At 32.1% G+C, this 20,448-nt stretch overlaps 1 protein-coding gene across 1 annotated transcript in view; it reads left to right on the forward strand.

Annotated features, from left to right (window-relative positions):
• Positions 1–692: 692 nt before the first annotated feature.
• Positions 693–20,448, forward strand: part of LOC108909915 (protein GDAP2 homolog) — a gene marked incomplete at its 5' end in the record, with an annotated part of 61,747 nt that continues 41,991 nt past the window's right edge. Inside the window, 5 exon segments of the mRNA XM_018714388.1 lie at positions 693–835; positions 1,043–1,175; positions 1,241–1,350; positions 11,547–11,786; positions 16,051–16,222. Of these exon segments, the coding sequence (XP_018569904.1) occupies positions 693–835; positions 1,043–1,175; positions 1,241–1,350; positions 11,547–11,786; positions 16,051–16,222 (798 nt within the window).

Below are 20,448 nucleotides of genomic sequence, written 5' to 3' on the forward strand. Positions count from 1 at the left end.
CTCAAAATATTTCATATATATTTCTTATTCTTATGATTTAATATCAAATGTAGTTTCTAAATACTAAATCTTGGTTTGAATTGTTAGATTTTTTTATTCAAACTGAAAATTAAGTGAAAATTGATCAACTTTATGTCCCGATTTGAATCCAGTAGACCTTCCTTGTTCCTTGTTAGGATACTCCCAAAATCTTATGTTGCTTTTCAGAACTAAAATAATGTGTAAAATATCAAAAAATGTTCTTTTGCAGTTTCAAATATGAAATCAAATAATCAAATTTTCATTCATAATTTTTTTAGTTTCCTATACACATTTCTACAAGTATCTTCAAAAATGTATTTCATGAAATACAATATCTCACTAATTACTTTACATGTTTATGATAATAAGCTAATGGGTTAATTAAAATTCCTTAACTATTACGAATAATTACAATTTTCTTTGTATGACTAATTTTCTGGTTTATTAGAGGAGGTATTTAGTCTTAGTTTCTCTTAACAATAATCAATTATCCGTTTGCGATATAAAATAAATCAGGGATACATCAATTTTTAGACATAAAATATAGAAAAGAATCCTTTAAAAAGTGTTGCTGATATCAAAAATCTATTCAATTTAAATTAAATGATGTTTTCTTGCCAAACAAAGTAAATCATTAGTAAAGTAAGTCTAAAGCAACTTTTACTCTTCAGGTCTGGTGATATTACTTCGTTACAAGTAGATGCCATCGTCAATTCTACAAACGAGTACATGAGTGATAGCAATCCAGTCAGTGACAGGATTTTCCAGAGGGCTGGGTCCGAACTAAAAGAAGAAATCAACCTAGATATAAGAGGTAAGTCATTTAAACACCATTAAAGAATAATAATAATACACCATTCCTTCCTTATGCCACTTAAAATTCCCCGTTATACTTCCGGTAAGACATAATACAAGTATTTATTTCAAATTGTTTGAGATAGGGTACCGCAGGGAACATATGTAGGGCCCTTTTACAAGATTTTGATTTTTGAGTGGTACCGAATTGTTTTTTGATTTCCAGAATGTAAAACGGGCGAAGTAAGGATCACCCGAGGCCACGCACTGCCAGCACGATACATCATCCACACCGTAGGCCCCAAATACAATATAAAGTACCAGTCTGCATCGGAAAATACTCTTCACACATGTTACAGGTATTTCAAAGGCAACGTCGCCGATTCATTGCTGATAGAGGTGGATTTTACCTTTTTTTTTGCAGGAACGTGCTGCAGAAAGCGAAAGAGATGGGCCTGCACACGATAGCATTATGCGTGATCAACTCCGTAAAGAGGAACTACCCACCCGACGAGGGAGCTCACATAGCACTACGTAAGCCTCGCAGAGAAAAATCCCTCGCGCTAGTTCTGGGATGTATTTTGCTCTAGTTAAAAATGCGCGAACTGAGACAAAAAACACTAGTACACCGCCCCTTCCCCCGACTCACAGATAAAACTTATGCATTTTAATCTCCCTGAAAGTCAAAAGGTCTCACCTTCAATGAACGTTTCGTAAATAATTGAAACCGTTGAAGGTAGCGGAGATTATCTTATAATCCGGTTAGCGTAGATTTACGTCACCTTTTCTACTTACGGTTCTAATGTATGCATATCGGTTCGATTGGGTAAACACAAAGGAGTACATTACTTGCCTATTTCCAGAGCAATTAGTACTGCGTGGTTTGTTGCTTGACCGATCCGGTAATTTTTAGTTAATTAAAAGCATTAGGTGACGGTAATTCTGGTGTTTGATGAATTATCGGTTAATTAGTGTAGACAGGAGGTGGTCGTGTGAGATTAAAGTGTAACGGTATGTACTTGTTTGTGTGTAAAGGTCTGAGCTAAAAATAGAACTGGAAACGGTGTTTGTATTACAGAAAGAAAAATTAATTTTTTTATTAAGTGAATTTAAAAATGCATTCGTTATTTTCAGTATTTCATTCTTTTGAAATTAAAGCAAATACTAGTTATTTTTTTTCTACTGTAAATATTTAAAAAACTCAAAAGTAACAGCGGTTTTCGAACATAAATGCTATTTTTCTGTTTTTCGTTCCCAAAAAACTGAAAATCGTGAACGAAATATGCTAAAATGATTCTCCGGAGAACGAAAATCCATAACTAAAAAATGTTTTACCTGCGATCGAAATATGAACCATAAATTGCTAATAACATTTTGAAGAACGAAAATGGGAACGAAAATTATCAGTAAAGTTGCTGCACTCAAACAATTGAAATTAATTAAAAAAAATGTAATCAGATTTTTTTTACACCTTTTTTATATGGATTTTGTATTTTATTTATTTTCGTTCCTACTTTGTTCTCAAATAAAATAGGAAATACATTAAAATGCGTCTCTCCAGAGAACGAAATCCATAACGATTCAAACGTTCCGTCTGAAATCAAAATTTGAATGTAAATCACTAAAAGCGTCACTTCACTCTGAAGAACGAAAATGGAAACGAAAAGTATTATTAGTGTGAAACGAGTGAAATTAACTAAAATTATGTAAAAACATTCTTCTGCGTGCTATTTAAGAAATCCAAATGTCATATATTTAACACTTATTTTTTATTTTATTTCCATTCCCATGTTCTCAAATTAAATACGAAAGGTATTAAAATGTTTCTCCTCAGAACGAAATCGGTAACTGATCAAATATTTTACCTGAAATATAAATTCGAATATAAATCAGTAAAAACGTCCCTCTAAAGAACGAAAATGGAGATAAAAATTGTTATTAGTTGTTCCACATCCAAACGAGTGAAATGAAAAAAAAAACGTAATCAGAGATTCATTTCATAATATGTTTTTTAAGAATAGTTTGTATATTTGAAAATGGAATTTTTGTTTTATTTCTTTTTGTTCCTACTTTTATTCCCGAATAAAATACGAAATATATTTAAATGTGGGACACAGAACAAAATTTGAATGTAAATCACTAAAAATATCACTAGAGAACGAAAATGGCGACAAAAATTTTTAATAAAGTTGCTCCATATGCAAACGATTAAAATTAAATTGAAAAACGAAATTCGTAACTATTCTAACATTCTTTCTGAAATCAAAATTTGAACGAAAATCACTAAAAACTTCACTACATTACTATAAAGGATGAAAATTGTTAGTAATGTTAATGAAGTTAAATTAAATGTATAAATTAAAGGATTTAACATTGTATATTTTTTAATTTAGAAAATAGAGAAAACATGTTCAAAAGTCTTTTCTTTGTCTTTCGTTCTCGTAATCAACATATCTGAGAACGAAATCAGTAACTAATTCAAACATTCTGCCTGAAACTGAAATTTGAATCTTAAATCACTATTAACATTACTATAAAAAAAATGAAAATCACACAATTAAAGTTAAGTTACAAAGTTATTTTTTTCTTTTCATCTTTTTTGCTTTCGTTTTCGTAAGTAAGTTTATTGTACATCCAGAAAAGAAAATGAAAATCAGTTCCTGATTTCTATAGATAATGATTTTAAGAATATAGACCCAATTCAATAATCAAAACTAATATTTTTTTCATTAATTCCTACTGTCGTCCACAGGCAAAATTATTACTTTACATGTATGATTATTGTACATATTATTATTATTGTTAACAATTTTTCATTCCTGATGCCAGCAATAACAAGGATTTAAAAAATATGCTCATAATTTAAAAGGGCTCTATAGCAAATAGGCAACCAGTAATACATGTTTATAGATTTTACTGCACAGTTTGTCTAAATATAAATTAATGCACAAATAACGGACTCTCCCATTTTAATGCAGATTTTCTATAAAATGGATTTGGTTTGAAACTCAAATTACTTTTTGCTGTAAAGAAATTTGTAATTTGCCGCTTTTGAACAAGCAGCATCGTAAATTACAAATTTCTTTACACTAAAAAGTAATTTGAGTTTCAAAGTAAGTCCATTTTATAGAAAATCTGCGTTAAAATGGGAGAAAGTCTGTTATTTGTGCATTAATTTATATTTAGACAAACTGTGCAGTAAAATCTATGAACATGTATTACTGGTTGCCTATTTGCTATAGAATCCTCTTAAGAATCAAAAGTGATATATTTTTCTTATTTCCCTTCATATGATTATTGTAAATATTAATTTTACTATGAACAATTTCAGAAAAAATATTACCTTTTGTTTTTTACTCTATTATAACGGTTTTAAGCTGAAGCTAATTCAAATAGATTCAAAAAATGTTTTCCTAAAAAAAATCCTATTGTGTTCTTTGATACCAAAAATCTAGATATGTAAAAAATATCTAATTTCACAGGTAAGATTCCTAACTGTTGATAGTGGGGAAACTATTACTCTTGCCAGTTGGCATTGAATTACACCAGCAATATCTAGTAATTAATAATTATTCCAATATAAAAGTAAAAAATTACTTATATTAATATAAAAACACATTTCTGACAGTGAAATTATTAAATAATGCAATATTTCAAACAAATAAAGGATCTTTCAATAAGAGTGGCACTTTTTAAAATTTGAAAAGAAAATAAACCACAACATATCAAAGTAAATTGTGCTTTACTTTGAAGCTTAGACATTGCAGTTATGTTCTAAACAAAATATCGTTCAAATGTCCACCATGACTTTGAACACACTGATGCACAAGATGGCTTCAATTGTTAGGTCACTCTGTCCAACATCATCGTCGTTATGTCTGCGATAGCCCGACGAATGGTCACCTCCAAATGTTCCAAAGTTTGTGGCTTGTCAGCATAGACCTGGGCTTTGATGCAGCCCCAAAGAAAAAAAATCATGGGTGTTAAATCACATGACCGTGGCGGCTAATTCACACATCCATGTCTTGAGATGATGTGATCGCCGAACTTCTCCTTCAGCAAATCGAGTGTAGCAGCAGCTGTGGCACGTAGTGTTATCCTGCTGGAACCACAGAAATTCGCGTAACATGAATCTATAGAGGTTGCCATTGACCGTAGCGGTTCTTCTCTCATCGTCTCAAAAGTAGTAAGGTCCAATGATGCCGCCACGCCATAAACCGCACTACACAGTGAGTTTTTCTGAATGCGATGGCACTTCATGGACCACTTGGGGTGTTCTTCTTGCTCCATTAACAACACTTTTGCGTATTGACGAAGCAACTAAGACAAAAGTACGCCTCGTCTGAGATGATTTTTGCACTGAAATCAGGTTCAGCTTCCAACTGCTGTACGGACCAATCAACAAACTCACAACACAGCAACGAACTCACGATGCAATCTGTCATCATCCTTTGGCCTCAACTGTTGGGTCAATACAATTTTGTATGGATGCAGGACCAAATTCTTTCGCAAGATTCTCCAAGTTGACGTCTCAGATAGCCGCAACAGTTGAGAACGTCTTGAAACCGATACATTCGGCTCCTTCTGCGCTACTACTGCGATATTGTCCTCACTTTGCGCTTTACGTTGTCTTCTAGTCGTGTAGAGTGAAATCCCATTTAAACTTGGCCACGGAGCGGCATATAGTCTGAATAGAGAAATGGTGATGGCGACCCAATTCTCTGGCGAACAAATATGCACCCGCACAACCCACTACTGAGCTGCCACTTTGGTAAACATTTTTAAAGATTTCTTAAGGTTAATTAGGAAGCTTGAGTTCCCACGTGATGAAACGGCAAATTATACTGGATATTTTCACCCCTGGAAGCACACCAAAAAAATATATTAAAAACTGGAAATTGCAATTTTAAAAAGTATCACTATTAATGAAAGACCATTTATACAGTATTTTTGTTATTCTAATATCATCCTTGGCAAAGACATGTAAATATAGCTACTAGAGAAAGACCTTAGTATTTCCATATTTTACCAGGATTGTTCTTCAGGTAGCCTTCTTATCTGATGAAACGGTTCCAATAAAATGTGGAAATAGTAAGTTCTATAGTAGCTACTTTTACATGTTGGTTTTTATCAAAAGAGATATTAGAACCACAGAAATACAAGATATTTGTGTCAGGTAATAGGTAACATTTGTATATTAATTTTTGTTTTTCGTTCTCCATAAAAGTATTTTTCTTATGTTAAATTATCACATATCTCAGCTATTAACTATTTTTAATGTTATTTTCATTGTTGTCGAGACTATTACTATGTATTTCGTTCTCAGGACAATGTATTTGGTTTCATGGTTAATTTTTACAAGATTCCTTTTTAGTTAATTCTTAAATTATTCCATTTTGGTCTTGTTGGCCAGAAAAAATCAAAGATGGAAGATATTTTTTGATACCTACTGGTAACATACAAAAAGATTTAATGTTGTCATAACCTGGCAAATTTGTCATATGGTACTAGAAAATACTGTTTACTAAATTTTATAGTCAATTATCAGGAGTACGAAGATGAAAATAACAGAAATTTGAAACAGAAAGACGAGCATGTCAATTTTCAAAAAATCAAAATTTTATTTTTTTGTAATCTACATATACAAGGTGATTCAGAACTTAGCCAAAAAAAATTTTGGATGTACAGGGGACTCTTACAAATACAATTTTGTAAAGAAAAAATGAAAAGAGGCATTTTATATCAGCAAATTCAACTGCTTTTGCCGTTGTTGTTATTATTAATTAATAAAATTGATTTATGGTTTTAAATAATAAAATATAATTTATATGCTTGCTCAGTTTCTACTAACACAAATGTTGTCTTGCTTCAACATAATATAAATGCTTCACCATAATACAAAATGCCTTGCTTCACCATAAATTAAAACGATATCCATCAACTCTGAGTTGCTATACACGCAAGCCATTTTTGACACTAACTACTAAAAAACTACTGTGAACACTATGGCAACGACGATTGTAAAATGATTTTCAGTATTCGGAGTCGCTGAGGCCACGTGGCTCTCCACACATATTACGAATGACGCTAGAGACTACAGTTGTCCAGCTATGTAATGGTTGAATGTATTACCTCAATAAATTTTTTCTTGAAAACTAAAAATTACAAAATTTTTTTTAAGATATCGACTCCGTTTCTAATGCACATCTATTCCCAAATTTTTTTGGATAAATTGTGAATCACCCTGTATATTGGTTTGTTTCAGATATTAGCCCTTTTTTTGGCTATAATTTTGAATCGCCTGAAAACCAATACTGTCAGATATTTGAAGACTACATAACAAAATTGCTGAAAGTTAATTTTTACAGTACAATAAGGATATTATTATAAAAAAAAAAATGTGTATAAAAAGTAAAAAAATCCTTTTCAACGATAAATAATTACCTAAATAATTATATGATTTCCGTTTTAAACTTTAAAATTAATTTTCTAGCAAATGAAATAAAAATGACCCATGGTTTTTGCCGTGTGGTCTTCATTTATAATTGAATGAATCATCTTTTTTGTTTTTAGATTATGATTTTATTAAAGTGCACAAATGATATGTTTAATATTTTGTATTTTTGATGTTTTAAAGACCAACATGTAAAAAAACCACTATAGAAATATCTTACTATTTCCACATTTTATTTAGGATTTCTTCTTAAGGTGGCCTTGCAAATGGAACTAATAAATAATAGAACATTTTATATAAAGAAAAACACAAAACTTTTGGAGAAAAATAACATTTTGAAATGACAGCGTCGGACATTAATATCAATTGTTTTTTTTACGTAATCAATATTTGCTCTTTTTACTTTTTTCTTTTTAAAAATATGTACTTTATAATTAGCTCATTTTAGTTTAATCTAGTCCACCTAAAGAAGCAACCTAAGTGAAACTTTTGCTATCAAAGAAGCGTTTGGTCTCATATGACAGGATTTTTTAGGGGACAAAAAATTGAATTTTGAGTTAATACCTAGGTAATAAAAGTATATATTTTCAAAAATACAAAGCTATTACGCATATCTATATCTAATTTGCTTTATCGTATTTTTGATAGGTTTCTAATATATCCAGTGGCAATTCAGTTTAATTTTTTTTTTTTTGATATTGGAATAAAAATATTCTACTTTTATATTTTAAGTTTTTGGAAATTTGTTTTTTTTATTTCTTGTAGAATCGTTTTTAATTAATATTTTCTTCAGAAAACTAGGTAATGTGGAAAAATATATGCAAAAATAACGCAATTAATAAAAGTGAAAACAAAATCCTTAATATGTATTTAGACTGTTTATTACTGATGCGTAGTTTACATTTGTTAAAGATAAAACTTGTAATTCAAGAGATGAGTGTGTGGTATCTTTGTCTTTGAAAATATTTATAAAAGTATTACGCATGGTATAAACGAACTTTAAAATCTGTTCCAATCGTATAGAACTGATTTAATTCTAAAAATAACTCATCGATGATGCTCCATATCTTTTTTATCTACTAATTTGAATAATGGGGTACATCAATATAGATAGGACTCATCTGCGTTGTATTTCATAAAATCTATATTAAAAAAAAGAAATCATACAAAAAAGGATGTCACAAATGTTTGTCTTATAAAAAATTGAGAATTTGAAACTTCAATATCAAAAAATAATTGATTCCATAAACTTCATGGGTATGTGTGAGATTAGTCATGTCGTCACAAACATTTTTGGGAAGTAAATCAGCAATTTTTACCTTCATTTCTACACTTTTAGGAGTTTTCTGTATTTCCCAAGAAAACAAACGAAAAATGGTTAAGTGTAACAGACTTAATAGTGAACGTTTCATTTTTGTCAATTTTTTTATGATGTATAACTTTTATTTGCTAAAACTTAATTTTTGAATTTTTCGGTTTTTCGGAATTTTTCGGTATTTTTTTGTAAATGGTACGCTCTGTATATTTTTCAATACTTAAAATCTGGACAAAATTTTCTTTCAAGGTTATTCATGTGTTCTTCACGTTTTTTATACTACTTACTTTTTTTATATATCGGTAGAATTATAGAAAAATAATTTTTGATACATCTTGAGACTAAATTTTAAGCAGTCTCAAAAATTGAAAAACATGTAATGTTTAATTAAAAAAATATGTAATTTCGAGTTACAACAAAAAACTGAAAGTTACAGAAAAATATATCATAGGTATGCAGGTGGATCCAGGCAAAAATAAAATTGAAAAAAAATATTTTTACGAAAAACCATTTGTCATCACAAAAAACAATTGAAAATATAAAAATCCTTTACTTACATCTTATATCAATCAAGATGATGAAATTATTTTTTTTTCAAAAATTGTTGACACCTTAACAAGACTTTGTTTATGTTCTTGATTGTTACAATAAATTCCCCCCAAAAAAATTACAAACATATTTCAATCGGTTTAAGGTGCAAAACCAGGCAAATCACATTTTTTAAAGAGATGTAAGCAGTTTGGGGGCCTTTTTAGCCTTAGCTGTACAGGGATAATCACATAAATAAATACCCAACATAGATTTGTTCAGAAAAAGTCAACAAATACAAATCTTTTCGCATATTGTTACCAACTTAATCTTAGGACTCAAAAGAGTTTTTATATACTCTGACTTCAAGAAAGATTTTGATAAGATTTATCATGACAGATTAAAAACGTTGCACATATTTGGTTGGTGCTGAATCCTTTTCCCTGATATTTGTCAGATGTACTTTTATTTATTCAATTTAACCTTTATCAGGAGTGCCCCAAGATTCTAATCTTGGACCTCTGCCATTCATAATGTTTATAAATGACCTTATTACTGATTACGAATTTATTACCTATTCCTATTTAGTTATAAAATTTGAAAATTACATTACTGATAGTCACCAATTAATAAAAAAAAAACACTTATTGTTCATGTTATACAATATTATTTAGCATTATTGCCTTTTCACTTTCATTAAAACAATTAAAGGATCATATTTTTATACTGGCTTAATAAGTCTAACAAAAAATAAGTAGATTATGATGTAACATAATCAATTACTGTTTCTTTTCTTTTTATTTCATTTTCGGCTATTTTTATTAAATATGTAATTTTTATATTTTTTTTCTTGTGATTTTCTCTTGCAATAAGATTGTTCCTAATTCTATCATCTTCATCATTCTATTTCTATCTTAATATTTTTTTCCATTCTATGTAGAAAAAACTAGTTTTGTAAAATTTTCTTGCAATTACTGTTTCTTTTCTTTTTATTTCATTTTCGGCTATTTTTATTAAATATGTAATTTTTATATTTTTTTTCTTGTGATTTTCTCTTGCAATAAGATTGTTCCTAATTCTATCATCTTCATCATTCTATCTTAATATTTTTTTCCATTCTATGTAGAAAAAACTAGTTTTGTAAAATTTTCTTGCAATGTGAAAAATATAGATTTAATAAAAAAAAGAATTTGATGTTGTATTTTGTAAACATAAACTCTACATCAATTTTTTTTAATGTTTGTATATTTGTCGTTTTTTGAATTCCTTAATTTTTTTCTGATTAGAGTGATTTATTTTTGGTAACTTGCACATTATTTTGGTTTATTTACTGATCGCGCACTTAGTTAAGATAGCCATGGAATCAGTACGTCGTATTTTCCACTGTTAAATTTACTAAATACCATTTTTTTGCTAGATGGAAGGTCAACAGATATAATTGAAGTAGAATNTCTTGGACCTCTGCCATTCATAATGTTTATAAATGACCTTATTACTGATTACGAATTTATTACCTATTCCTATTTAGTTATAAAATTTGAAAATTACATTACTGATAGTCACCAATTAATAAAAAAAAAACACTTATTGTTCATGTTATACAATATTATTTAGCATTATTGCCTTTTCACTTTCATTAAAACAATTAAAGGATCATATTTTTATACTGGCTTAATAAGTCTAACAAAAAATAAGTAGATTATGATGTATCATAATCAATTACTGTTTCTTTTCTTTTTATTTCATTTTCGGCTATTTTTATTAAATATGTAATTTTTATATTTTTTTTCTTGTGATTTTCTCTTGCAATAAGATTGTTCCTAATTCTATCATCGGCATCTTCATCATTCTATCTTAATATTTTTTTCCATTCTATGTAGAAAAGACTAGTTTTGTAAAATTTTCTTGCAATGTGAAAAATATAGATTTAATAAAAAAAAGAATTTGATGTTGTATTTTGTAAACATAAACTCTACATCAATTTTTTTTAATGTTTGTATATTTGTAGTTTTTTGAATTCCTTAATTTTTTTCTGATTAGAGTGATTTATTTTTGGTAACTTGCACATTATTTTGGTTTATTTACTGATCGCGCACTTAGTTAAGATAGCCATGGAATCAGTACGTCGTATTTTCCACTGTTAAATTTACTAAATACCATTTTTTTGCTAGATGGAAGGTCAACAGATATAATTGAAGTAGAATGTTATGTGAATATTCCCGTACATTGTGTTCGTAAACCGTCGCACCTAAAAGAATTAATCTCCGTAAGCAAACAATTATCGACGAGTCGATAAAATTATTTTAACGTTAAATGTCGTCAATGAGCCATAAGAACAACACTTACCCACTGATAAGGGCGATTGCCGAACAATCAATACCGATAATCGCGATAACGCGTTGAATTCTCACACATTTACCATCATTGTCGCAGGTACCGTCCGGAGGTTCCTCGAGCATCACGGCAGTTCCCTAGACACTGTGATATTCGCCGTCGACAAAGTAGACTTAGGCATCTACGAGGTCCTGCTGCCGCTCTACTTCCCCAGGTCGAAGTTCGAAGAGGACGCCGCCAGATACCAGCTGCCCATGGACGTGGGGGGAGCCGACGGGGAGCCCGTCGTGCCAGACAGGCAGATCCGCATCATCGACAATCCGCAACACACCCTGCACCGTGAGTATACACCGCGAATGGGTTATAATGTGCGTATACTGCATTCAAGAGTGTAATGTTTTTTTTGTCACAATCGTGGTAAAAGTTTTACAATAGCTGTTTTACGTCGCCGATGGACTATAATATGTGTATACTATATTCTAGATTATGGTAGCTATAGAATCAAGTCGCTTTTCAGTAGTAAATGGTTTTTCGTTTGCAACATATACTTGTAAAAGTACACACCTAAAAATATACACCTAAAATAAGGTGTTAAGACTATATTTGTCAAAATAACTTTTTTAATGTATCCAGTAATGGGCAAATTTTAAGTGAGGATAGAGAAAAATAAGATTTAACAGAATCGACCTTCAAAAAATTTCCAAAATTGTTTTTAAAGCTGAAAATATTTGTTTTCTAAACCTCGGTGAAACCCCTATTTCACGACGGCTATAACCGTCCGTCAGACGCGAGATGCGAATTTCGCATACGGCAACGGTACTGAAACAGCGCTGCGTTGCCACATGTATCGATTATCCGCGCATTTGAAGAAAAACTTTTATTTACAAAATTCGTTTTCAACATCCTTATAGAGTTTTACACTAATAAATAATAGTAAACACAAATAATTACTTACTAAACGTAAGTACGTGAACAAAAACACAGACACCGACAAAGCGACAAATTATTTGAACTCGCGCCATTATTCCATGGCTAGAAATTGGCCTCAATGATTTGGGATCGAGGGGGATTATCCCTCTTTATACTGCCTCATATCGTGTAGGCCTGGACAGCCTTCGTAGGTGGGCTCCATCCGTCGTCTACCCCGACCGCAAATGCGGCCGGTGTAGGCGCTTTGTGGGACCTCCTTTTGTCCTGGCTGGGCCCCGCCGGGGCGCTCTTCTTGCTTCGCCGGCTCGTCTGTGTAAACCCCGGGGGTGGTGTCATATTTATGTGAGGTATGGTTGGGTAGGACAGTGCGGCTATGCAGCCTGGGATGCGCTTTGCTAAGGTGGCCCTTAGGCTAGCGCGGGAGGGGAGGGGTAAGGAGGGTATGGGGGGTGTGTATGTGTGTGTGTGTCGTTGTCTTCGTTTCTTGATCCTGGCGGTCTCTGAAACAGAAAAGGTTAGCGGGCAGGGGGGGGGGGAACTCAACAGCTATTTGTTCTGTGAAAATAGAGTCGTAAAGTCACCTATTGAAAATTTGAAACAGCCCCATCTCTAGGCAAGTAGCGTAAGGTGCACTTCAGACATCTCGTTTTTAAACTTCTTTTGTTGTTCGGGAATTAAATAGTGATATTAGTAATAAAAATAAAAACAAAAATCGTCGATGTTCGCATAAAATAATTAGTACCTATTATTTTAAGCTGTTAGTCCCCGGGGTATTTACAGTTTTCTGTAATAATTCAGCAGTACGCATCCAGGCCACTAGATCAACTTGTGTCTCGCGATTTTCAGGTTATGTTTACGTACACTACAGTTATCAAGGCACTGTAATGTATTCAATTACACATACGTTTTTCAGTGTCCCAGCGAATACAAGATTAATTAAAATGTACGTGAAGAACATGCGATGTGAACAAATCTAAAGGGCCAGTTGTTTACGATGTTTTTGGAGAGTCGAATGCAAATTCAACGCCGCTACGGATATCGGACATCAAATTAAAGACGCGGTGACTGGTGCATTCCGATTTTTGGATTATTATTCCTTTCGTTAAATTCCGATTCACTTCAATGGATATTTTAATTAATTGTGCGTGGTGGTGTTTTATTGTTACTGTGTAGTCCTAACGGATCTGCAAAAATGTTGTTTTGATAGTATGCAACAACGGAACTAAGAGCAAATGTAAAATTCTGCAACGATCTGGATTAACATCTATCAAGTAGGTATTAATAAAAAATGTTTATTTCTGTCGTTTCTACAATAGCAAAATGTCAACGCCGCTAAATATTGCGGAACAGCTGAGTGAAATTATGTCGGTTGACGGTTCATAACCGCCGATTTACCGGGAATAAAGGGTGTTTTGCCCCATTTTTTAAACATCGAGCTAAAATTCCGAAATAATTTTTTTATTACCATTTAGGCCTTCCTGAGCGCATGGTTAAAATTTATGTACTAAGTGATAGTTAACCCTGTATTGTTTTAAATACCTAAAAATAATCGATAACAAAATATTGGTAATCTCTAGAGATCGATAATTATTAAAGTTTGGCGCCCAAAATAAATGTTTTAAACGGGTATTCACTGCCGCGCTAATTCGTGACGTCGTTCAGTGCGATCGAAAATCAAGAAACTGAATAACAGGGACAGGAAGACCTTAGAGCATCAGCATAATTAGCAACGAGAGTTTACAGAGAGCCAAATTCACTTTGTTTCGAGATTCCCCGCATGTGAGTTTCTTTAGATTAGGCTCCATCTCATCGGCATGGGAATTGTAGACTAGACAGCAGACGGCCCAAAAACTGTTGTGCTCTCAGTCGCACTAAATGGCTTTCCTGATCGTTGGACAAAATTCAAATTTTTAAATAATTTTAAACATTAATTTGTATCATTAAAGAAATTCATTTTTTTACCATTATTAGTTGTTGTCAGTTATATACTACAACTTATGCACTTTTAAAAGTAAATAAATTTTCGTTCATGTTGCATTGCATTACAAACATTTGGATTTTCTGATCATAATTTTATGTTATTTTTAATTTGCAAGTAAATATTATTTTAAGTTTGATGGAGAAGGTTTTAATTCAGCTATTTTTTAGCTATTACGCCATCATCAGGGAAAAGGACTGCAATATACAGGGTGTATCTAAATAAGACCAAAAAAATGTAAGGGGCGATTCTCAGATGAAAATTAATAGGGGTCTTTGGTATAAAATTTTTTGAAAAAACCCCTGAAAAGTTACGCCCCTCCAAAAATTTCAAAAAAAAATTTGTTTTTCTTTTTTATCTTCCACGTATATCAAACTAAAAAAACCAAACTTAGTGAACATTATCTGTCAAAAAAACTACACTCTTTAAAACACTTATCCGTTCATAGCACTTTGTGAATAAAGTTGAGATCCCCTGCACGTCAAGCAAAATTCAAGACGACTGGGAAATTAGCTGTTACGCTTCAACGTTCGAACGCTCTGTGGTCCGCTGGCTGGCGCATTCCTTGTTGCGAGTTGGGCGCCAAGTTAACAGGATTCAAGGGATAATTTGCTTATTTTTTAAAGGGTCTAGTAATTATTTTTCGATTTTCTGTTTTTATTAGGCCTTCCAAATATAAATATTAAAAAAAATATTTTCTGAACAAGATATTAGATAAAACGAAATTTTGCACGCACAATACATGAATAAAATGGTATTTAATCTGAAAAAAACTCATTAAATATAATTAAAATTATACAGGGTGTTACACAACAACGTTTAAACATTATGGAACATTTTGGAGCCCCAAGTATTTTTCACATTGGCAATTGCTCTTGAAGCTCTCGTTTTTAAGATACCGGATATTAAACTTTAGAAAAAGGTGGTCAAACACGATTTGTAGAATCATTTAAATAAAGTTTGCATTAATCTAAACGTACATATTATCTTTGCATTGCTAATATGTACCAAAACGGAATTTCAAAAATCACAAACAGAACAAAACAAAAGATATTTGGATATATATTTTTTTGAAAACATGTTTATGTAGCAAAGTGTTATTATTTGTAACTTCTATGGATTCCTGAATTTTGGTGGTTAAAATTTGGCACACCCTATATGTGAACCGGATTTTTATAAACTAAAAATGGAATTCGCTTTGCATTTTTATTTATTTTTTTACATATAACGTGGTTGTCCTAAATATTTTAGAAGTTGGCATTCTCTTTTATTTGAATAAATATACGTTGTTGCTAAATAGAGGCAATCAACTGGCATTAAGATAAGGAACACGCTAAATTCTTCTTAATTGCTGTTAACAACAGTCCGACAAAAACATGATCAATGAAAGTTTCGAATTTTCATCATGTGAGTAAAACCTCAGACAAAGTTCTGCTCAAAAGAACGCTAGGTGTGTCTGTTACAGAAATAAAGGTGCGTCCAGACTGACTCTCCACGTAGGAGCAATTTGGACGCACCTTTAAGTTCTCGTTCGAATTACCGATACCGAATCGCAAACGTTACAAATTACACGACTGTAATTACCGAAATATTTGGTTATTAACGAGGCAGGCTTCTAAGAAGCCGTGAATATCGATCCGCCTAAAAATAAACCCGCATACGAAATGTAGACCTATCGATATCTCCCGTTTGCAGCGGACGAGGAGTCCATAGACCTGTCCTCCCAGCTGGATACCTCCATCACGGTGGGGGAGCATGCCTTCAGCCAGATGCAGGGAGATCTGGACCAGCAGAGGCTGTTGGGGGAGAGGCCTTTCAATGATCCGCTCGCGGACATCATGGTGAAGGAGATCCAGCACCAGGAAAGGTGAGTGGTAGATCTAGTTCATTTCCTTTTTTGGTACATCCAAAAAAAGCAACTAAAAGTCGTCTCAGGATCTTTATTGTAGCAATGAGTCGTTTCTGTGTAGTGAAACTCTATTTAAAATGTTAAAAACAAAAGAAACAAGCGTCAGTTGTAACAAAGTTACGCCAAAGACCAATTTATAGCCGATCACGAGCCAAAAAATATTTTTGGTCTAGAAAGTTTGTGGCGAAACATAGTTTAGTTATTTGGTTTCAGTGTGCGAAAGTGGTGGTGTACAATGTGTTTATTTACTTTAAAACTAACAAAAAATCAGGAACATTTTCTTAAAGAACTGCATCACTCACCGACATAACCGTGTTTCGCGCCCGTATTCCCTTATACACATTTGTTCATCATCGTTCTTGATCAGTTAAATTCGTTTCAGTCTACCCTGATTGCCAATAACATTTTTTTCTATTTGTACGCTTATGACACGCAGTGACACGCAATGACACGCCTTAGCTGGAAACTGAGAGAATGCGGGATTTCAAAAAGTCAAATCATGCAGCCTCAGTCGTCTCTCTTTTTATACACGATAGGAGAAGATAGATATAGGCGCTTGTAATGTTAATGCTTGTAAAATTGTGGTTTGATTTATGGCCGCCGATTTAGGTAACCAACACTTCACAATTGGCACTGTCAACTAAAAATTCGTAAATCTTGTCAATATTAATTATTCGTTTACAATGAACAGTGACAAACCGACGCCTACTCTCAAGATAATGCGATCGCCGATTTAGTCCAATGAATCTGTCACGGCCTAATCTTAAATTTACAAAAAATACCACTTGGAAACAAAAAATATGGTGATATAGGAAAGAAAATTCTAAGAAATTTAGTGTTTTTTTTTCTATGGCGTATAAACGGCGAAGTTAAGACGAATAATTTCAAACATTTAATAACTGAATAATCTAAAGCTTATCAAATAATGGGAATGTTATGTCATGTCACGTGAGTATTTTCAAAGACGCCGCAGTAAAACGAATAAACAGGTGCAAAAAACTATCAAACCATCAAGGTTTTAGGTACTGAAATCTACGAAAATACTAACTTTTTTATATATAACTACATGTAAATATTCTTATAACATTTACTTGCTTAGTCCTACATATAAAATTGTTTACTTTTATTTATAAGTAAGTACGTGAAAATAATTCTTAAAATGTGGGGTTAGGATAACAGCAAACGCATGTTTTACAAACGCTTTTTTTTTAGTTATTGTTTTATTTGAGTAAATTTAAATAGTAACAATGAATAAACAGAACAGCAAGGATTTTTTTTTGTGCTTACTTTTGTTGTACACGTTTTAGTTTTCAAGATTTCAGTACCTAAAAACGCCAAAAATTTGACTATTTCTCGGCCAAGGAAAAAAATTGAACTCCAATCGAAAAAAGTTAAATGAGAAAATTGTAGCTATTAAAGAAACTATCGATTCGTAAATATATCGATTTCTATATAACTTTTCGAGATATATCGAAAAAACCGTCAAAAATTGTTTTTTTTTTTGTTTTTGCTGTATCTCTTGCAAATTAAGGTTTTGAAACTTGTTACTTGCTGTAAATGTAGCCATCAACAAGCAAAGAAAGTGCCTTTTTTAAATCAAAAAATTTGAAAAATTTTTCGAGATATCGATTTTTCGAAAAGAAAGGTGGTCTTGAAAACCGGCTCTTCTTGGTCGACGAATAATCGTAGAGAAACGAATCAGGACTCATTTTTTTCCTTAAGAGTTGTACTTTCATGATAAAAAAGAGTGATAACGATTTTATTAATTTCAAGTATCCAAAAATGACTTTGAAGACTTACAGAGATTGAAGTTGCAGACTTATTTTTTCAATAAAAAAAATATTGTAGTTCATTTTAGCCACTTCTGCATTTTTAATTGTGCGTCAAACTGAAATATTCGAGCCCGGCGCGAGCTAACTTTATCGGGCGGCGGAGTGGGGGTAACGCTACTCGGCCGCTCCGAAAACTGAATTCGCGCGTTCAAAAGCGCTCTTACTTTCAAAATTTTCATTATCTCGACTTCTGGACCACGTACAAAAATCCTTTTGTACTTAATCTGGGGTAGCTCGACGAAATAAACCAAAATATGACATTTACGAACGCCTCAAAAGAATAATTACCTTTGAAAAATGTAAATTTCCTTTAGTCTAAAATTCTCTCGCCGCTTGTTAACATTTCAATAATTATTTAATAACTATTTATGAAACAAGGTAAGTACAACGTTTTATGGTAATTTATATCTTTTTATCATAAAAGTATTACAAAATATTTATTGTGGCATAAAGATATTCGTCGATTACATTTTTTATTTTCACAGCTAATGTACATCACTCTTATGTTTCAATACTTCTTCTTTTCAATTCACTCGATTGTTATACATTTTCTTCTTCTTTCATGGTTTCGTTTCCTATATTTTCCACGCAATCGACTTCATTTTCCACATAATTCGTTTCATCAATGAGTGATTCAAACGCGTCAGAAGAATCATCGTCTAATTGGATGTTTGGAGTCTCAAAATTTTCACATTGGGATGCATCACAATGTAAACAAACACTTGTACATTTAAAAAAATGTGAAAATAAAAAGTAGACGAATAATCTAGTAACAATAGAATAAGTTTGAGTTATTTTTTGTTACCAATTATAAGTAGGTGTGTCGTTATTTGTGCCTAGAAAAAATGGGAAACGTTTCCAATTCAATAATACCTCATTTATTTAGTTTTTTTTAATTTAAAAAAATAACTAAATTGGTAGGTACATTTCTATCGAGTCCGTTCCGAAAATACCCTTACAACATATGAGTATTTATTTTTCATTTAGCTGAAAATTAATGACTAAATAATTATGGCTCTATCCCCCTAAAGTTGACGTGGGTTGCGTGTTGGAAATAGTTGTCCTCGCACAACAGAAATGAACGATATTTTCCACTGACACCACCTCGTACAGAGTGGATCTATCTATTTCTGTTAAGGTCGTTACGTCAGACGACATCGCAGTTGTCGATTTCCCCGAAAATTTATATATTCCAGTCCCTTTCGTGGCTATTATTACACTGATTTGAATACCAAAGTATTAATAATAAAAAGAAATGATTTATTTTCAAGGTCGTAATCAAACCATAGCCTGCAATTTTCTAATCTGCCCCATTGCCTTGTTTCATTTTTTCACCAGTGACATCCCATTAAAGGAACTTTGACAAATGTATTATTTTAGAAACCACGACAAATGTCAAATATCTGTTAAGGAGGTTCTATTTACGTACCTAGTAATTTTAAAGTACCTAGACAAAAAAGTTGCATTTTTATAGACGAGCTTGCTTCTGTCAGCTGTGACGAGGTCATAGAAATTCAGGCTTTGGTTGAAATTGTGAAGATGGCTTCGAATCGTCAATCAACCATTTTGATTTAGTATCACTTTTTAGATGGCGGGTGTGACGTCACCGCATGGGAAACCGATTCCGCATGCTTGCGTGTGTTGTCAGTCAGTCGGGTAGTCGGGTCTTAGTTGCCTCAATCGAGACTTAACGATGGAGTACGTTAAGGTACCAAATTTTGTTAGCAATATGGAAGATACAGAACAGAAAAAAATTACAAATATTGTATTGTTTCCCAGTGTGAGAGCACTAGTGTGAAGACGCCTAAGAAAATAATAATGTCCCCGTAGTTCTGTCGCGCGGATCTAAAACCAATAGTCTATTTAGTCTCTACTTCGATTTGTTTTTTTTAATATGTATCTTATTTGAAAAATGACTTATTTTGAAAGCAACAAAACTACCCTGCGTAATTTAGGTATGTAATAAATACGTTTGTATCCTCTATAAACACTCACTATACACTTGTGTTTTCCATTGTTGATTTTTTTGTGAATATTATACAAATACCTATAGGTACTAAGTATTTATATAAAAATACATAATAAATATTATATTATTAATATATTTATAAGATATTAGGTAGATTTTATGTAGTTTCCATGGGAATAAAAATAGTAATAAGAATTTTGTATTTGATTAGGTAAATCTTTGAAACCTGTGACAAAAATGGTTTCATCCAATTAAACGCAAAATCCTTATGAAACTCATCTGGAAGTAGCGCCAAGCCGGCTGACCGTCCCATGCGGTGACGTCATTGCATTGCCACGGCTGAGACAAATATTCGCATTTTAAAAATCATACAGTTTGAAACC

The sequence above is a fragment of the Anoplophora glabripennis genome, unplaced genomic scaffold (assembly GCF_000390285.2).
Source record: "Anoplophora glabripennis isolate ALB-LARVAE unplaced genomic scaffold, Agla_2.0 scaffold623, whole genome shotgun sequence".
Lineage (NCBI taxonomy): Eukaryota > Metazoa > Arthropoda > Insecta > Coleoptera > Cerambycidae > Anoplophora > Anoplophora glabripennis.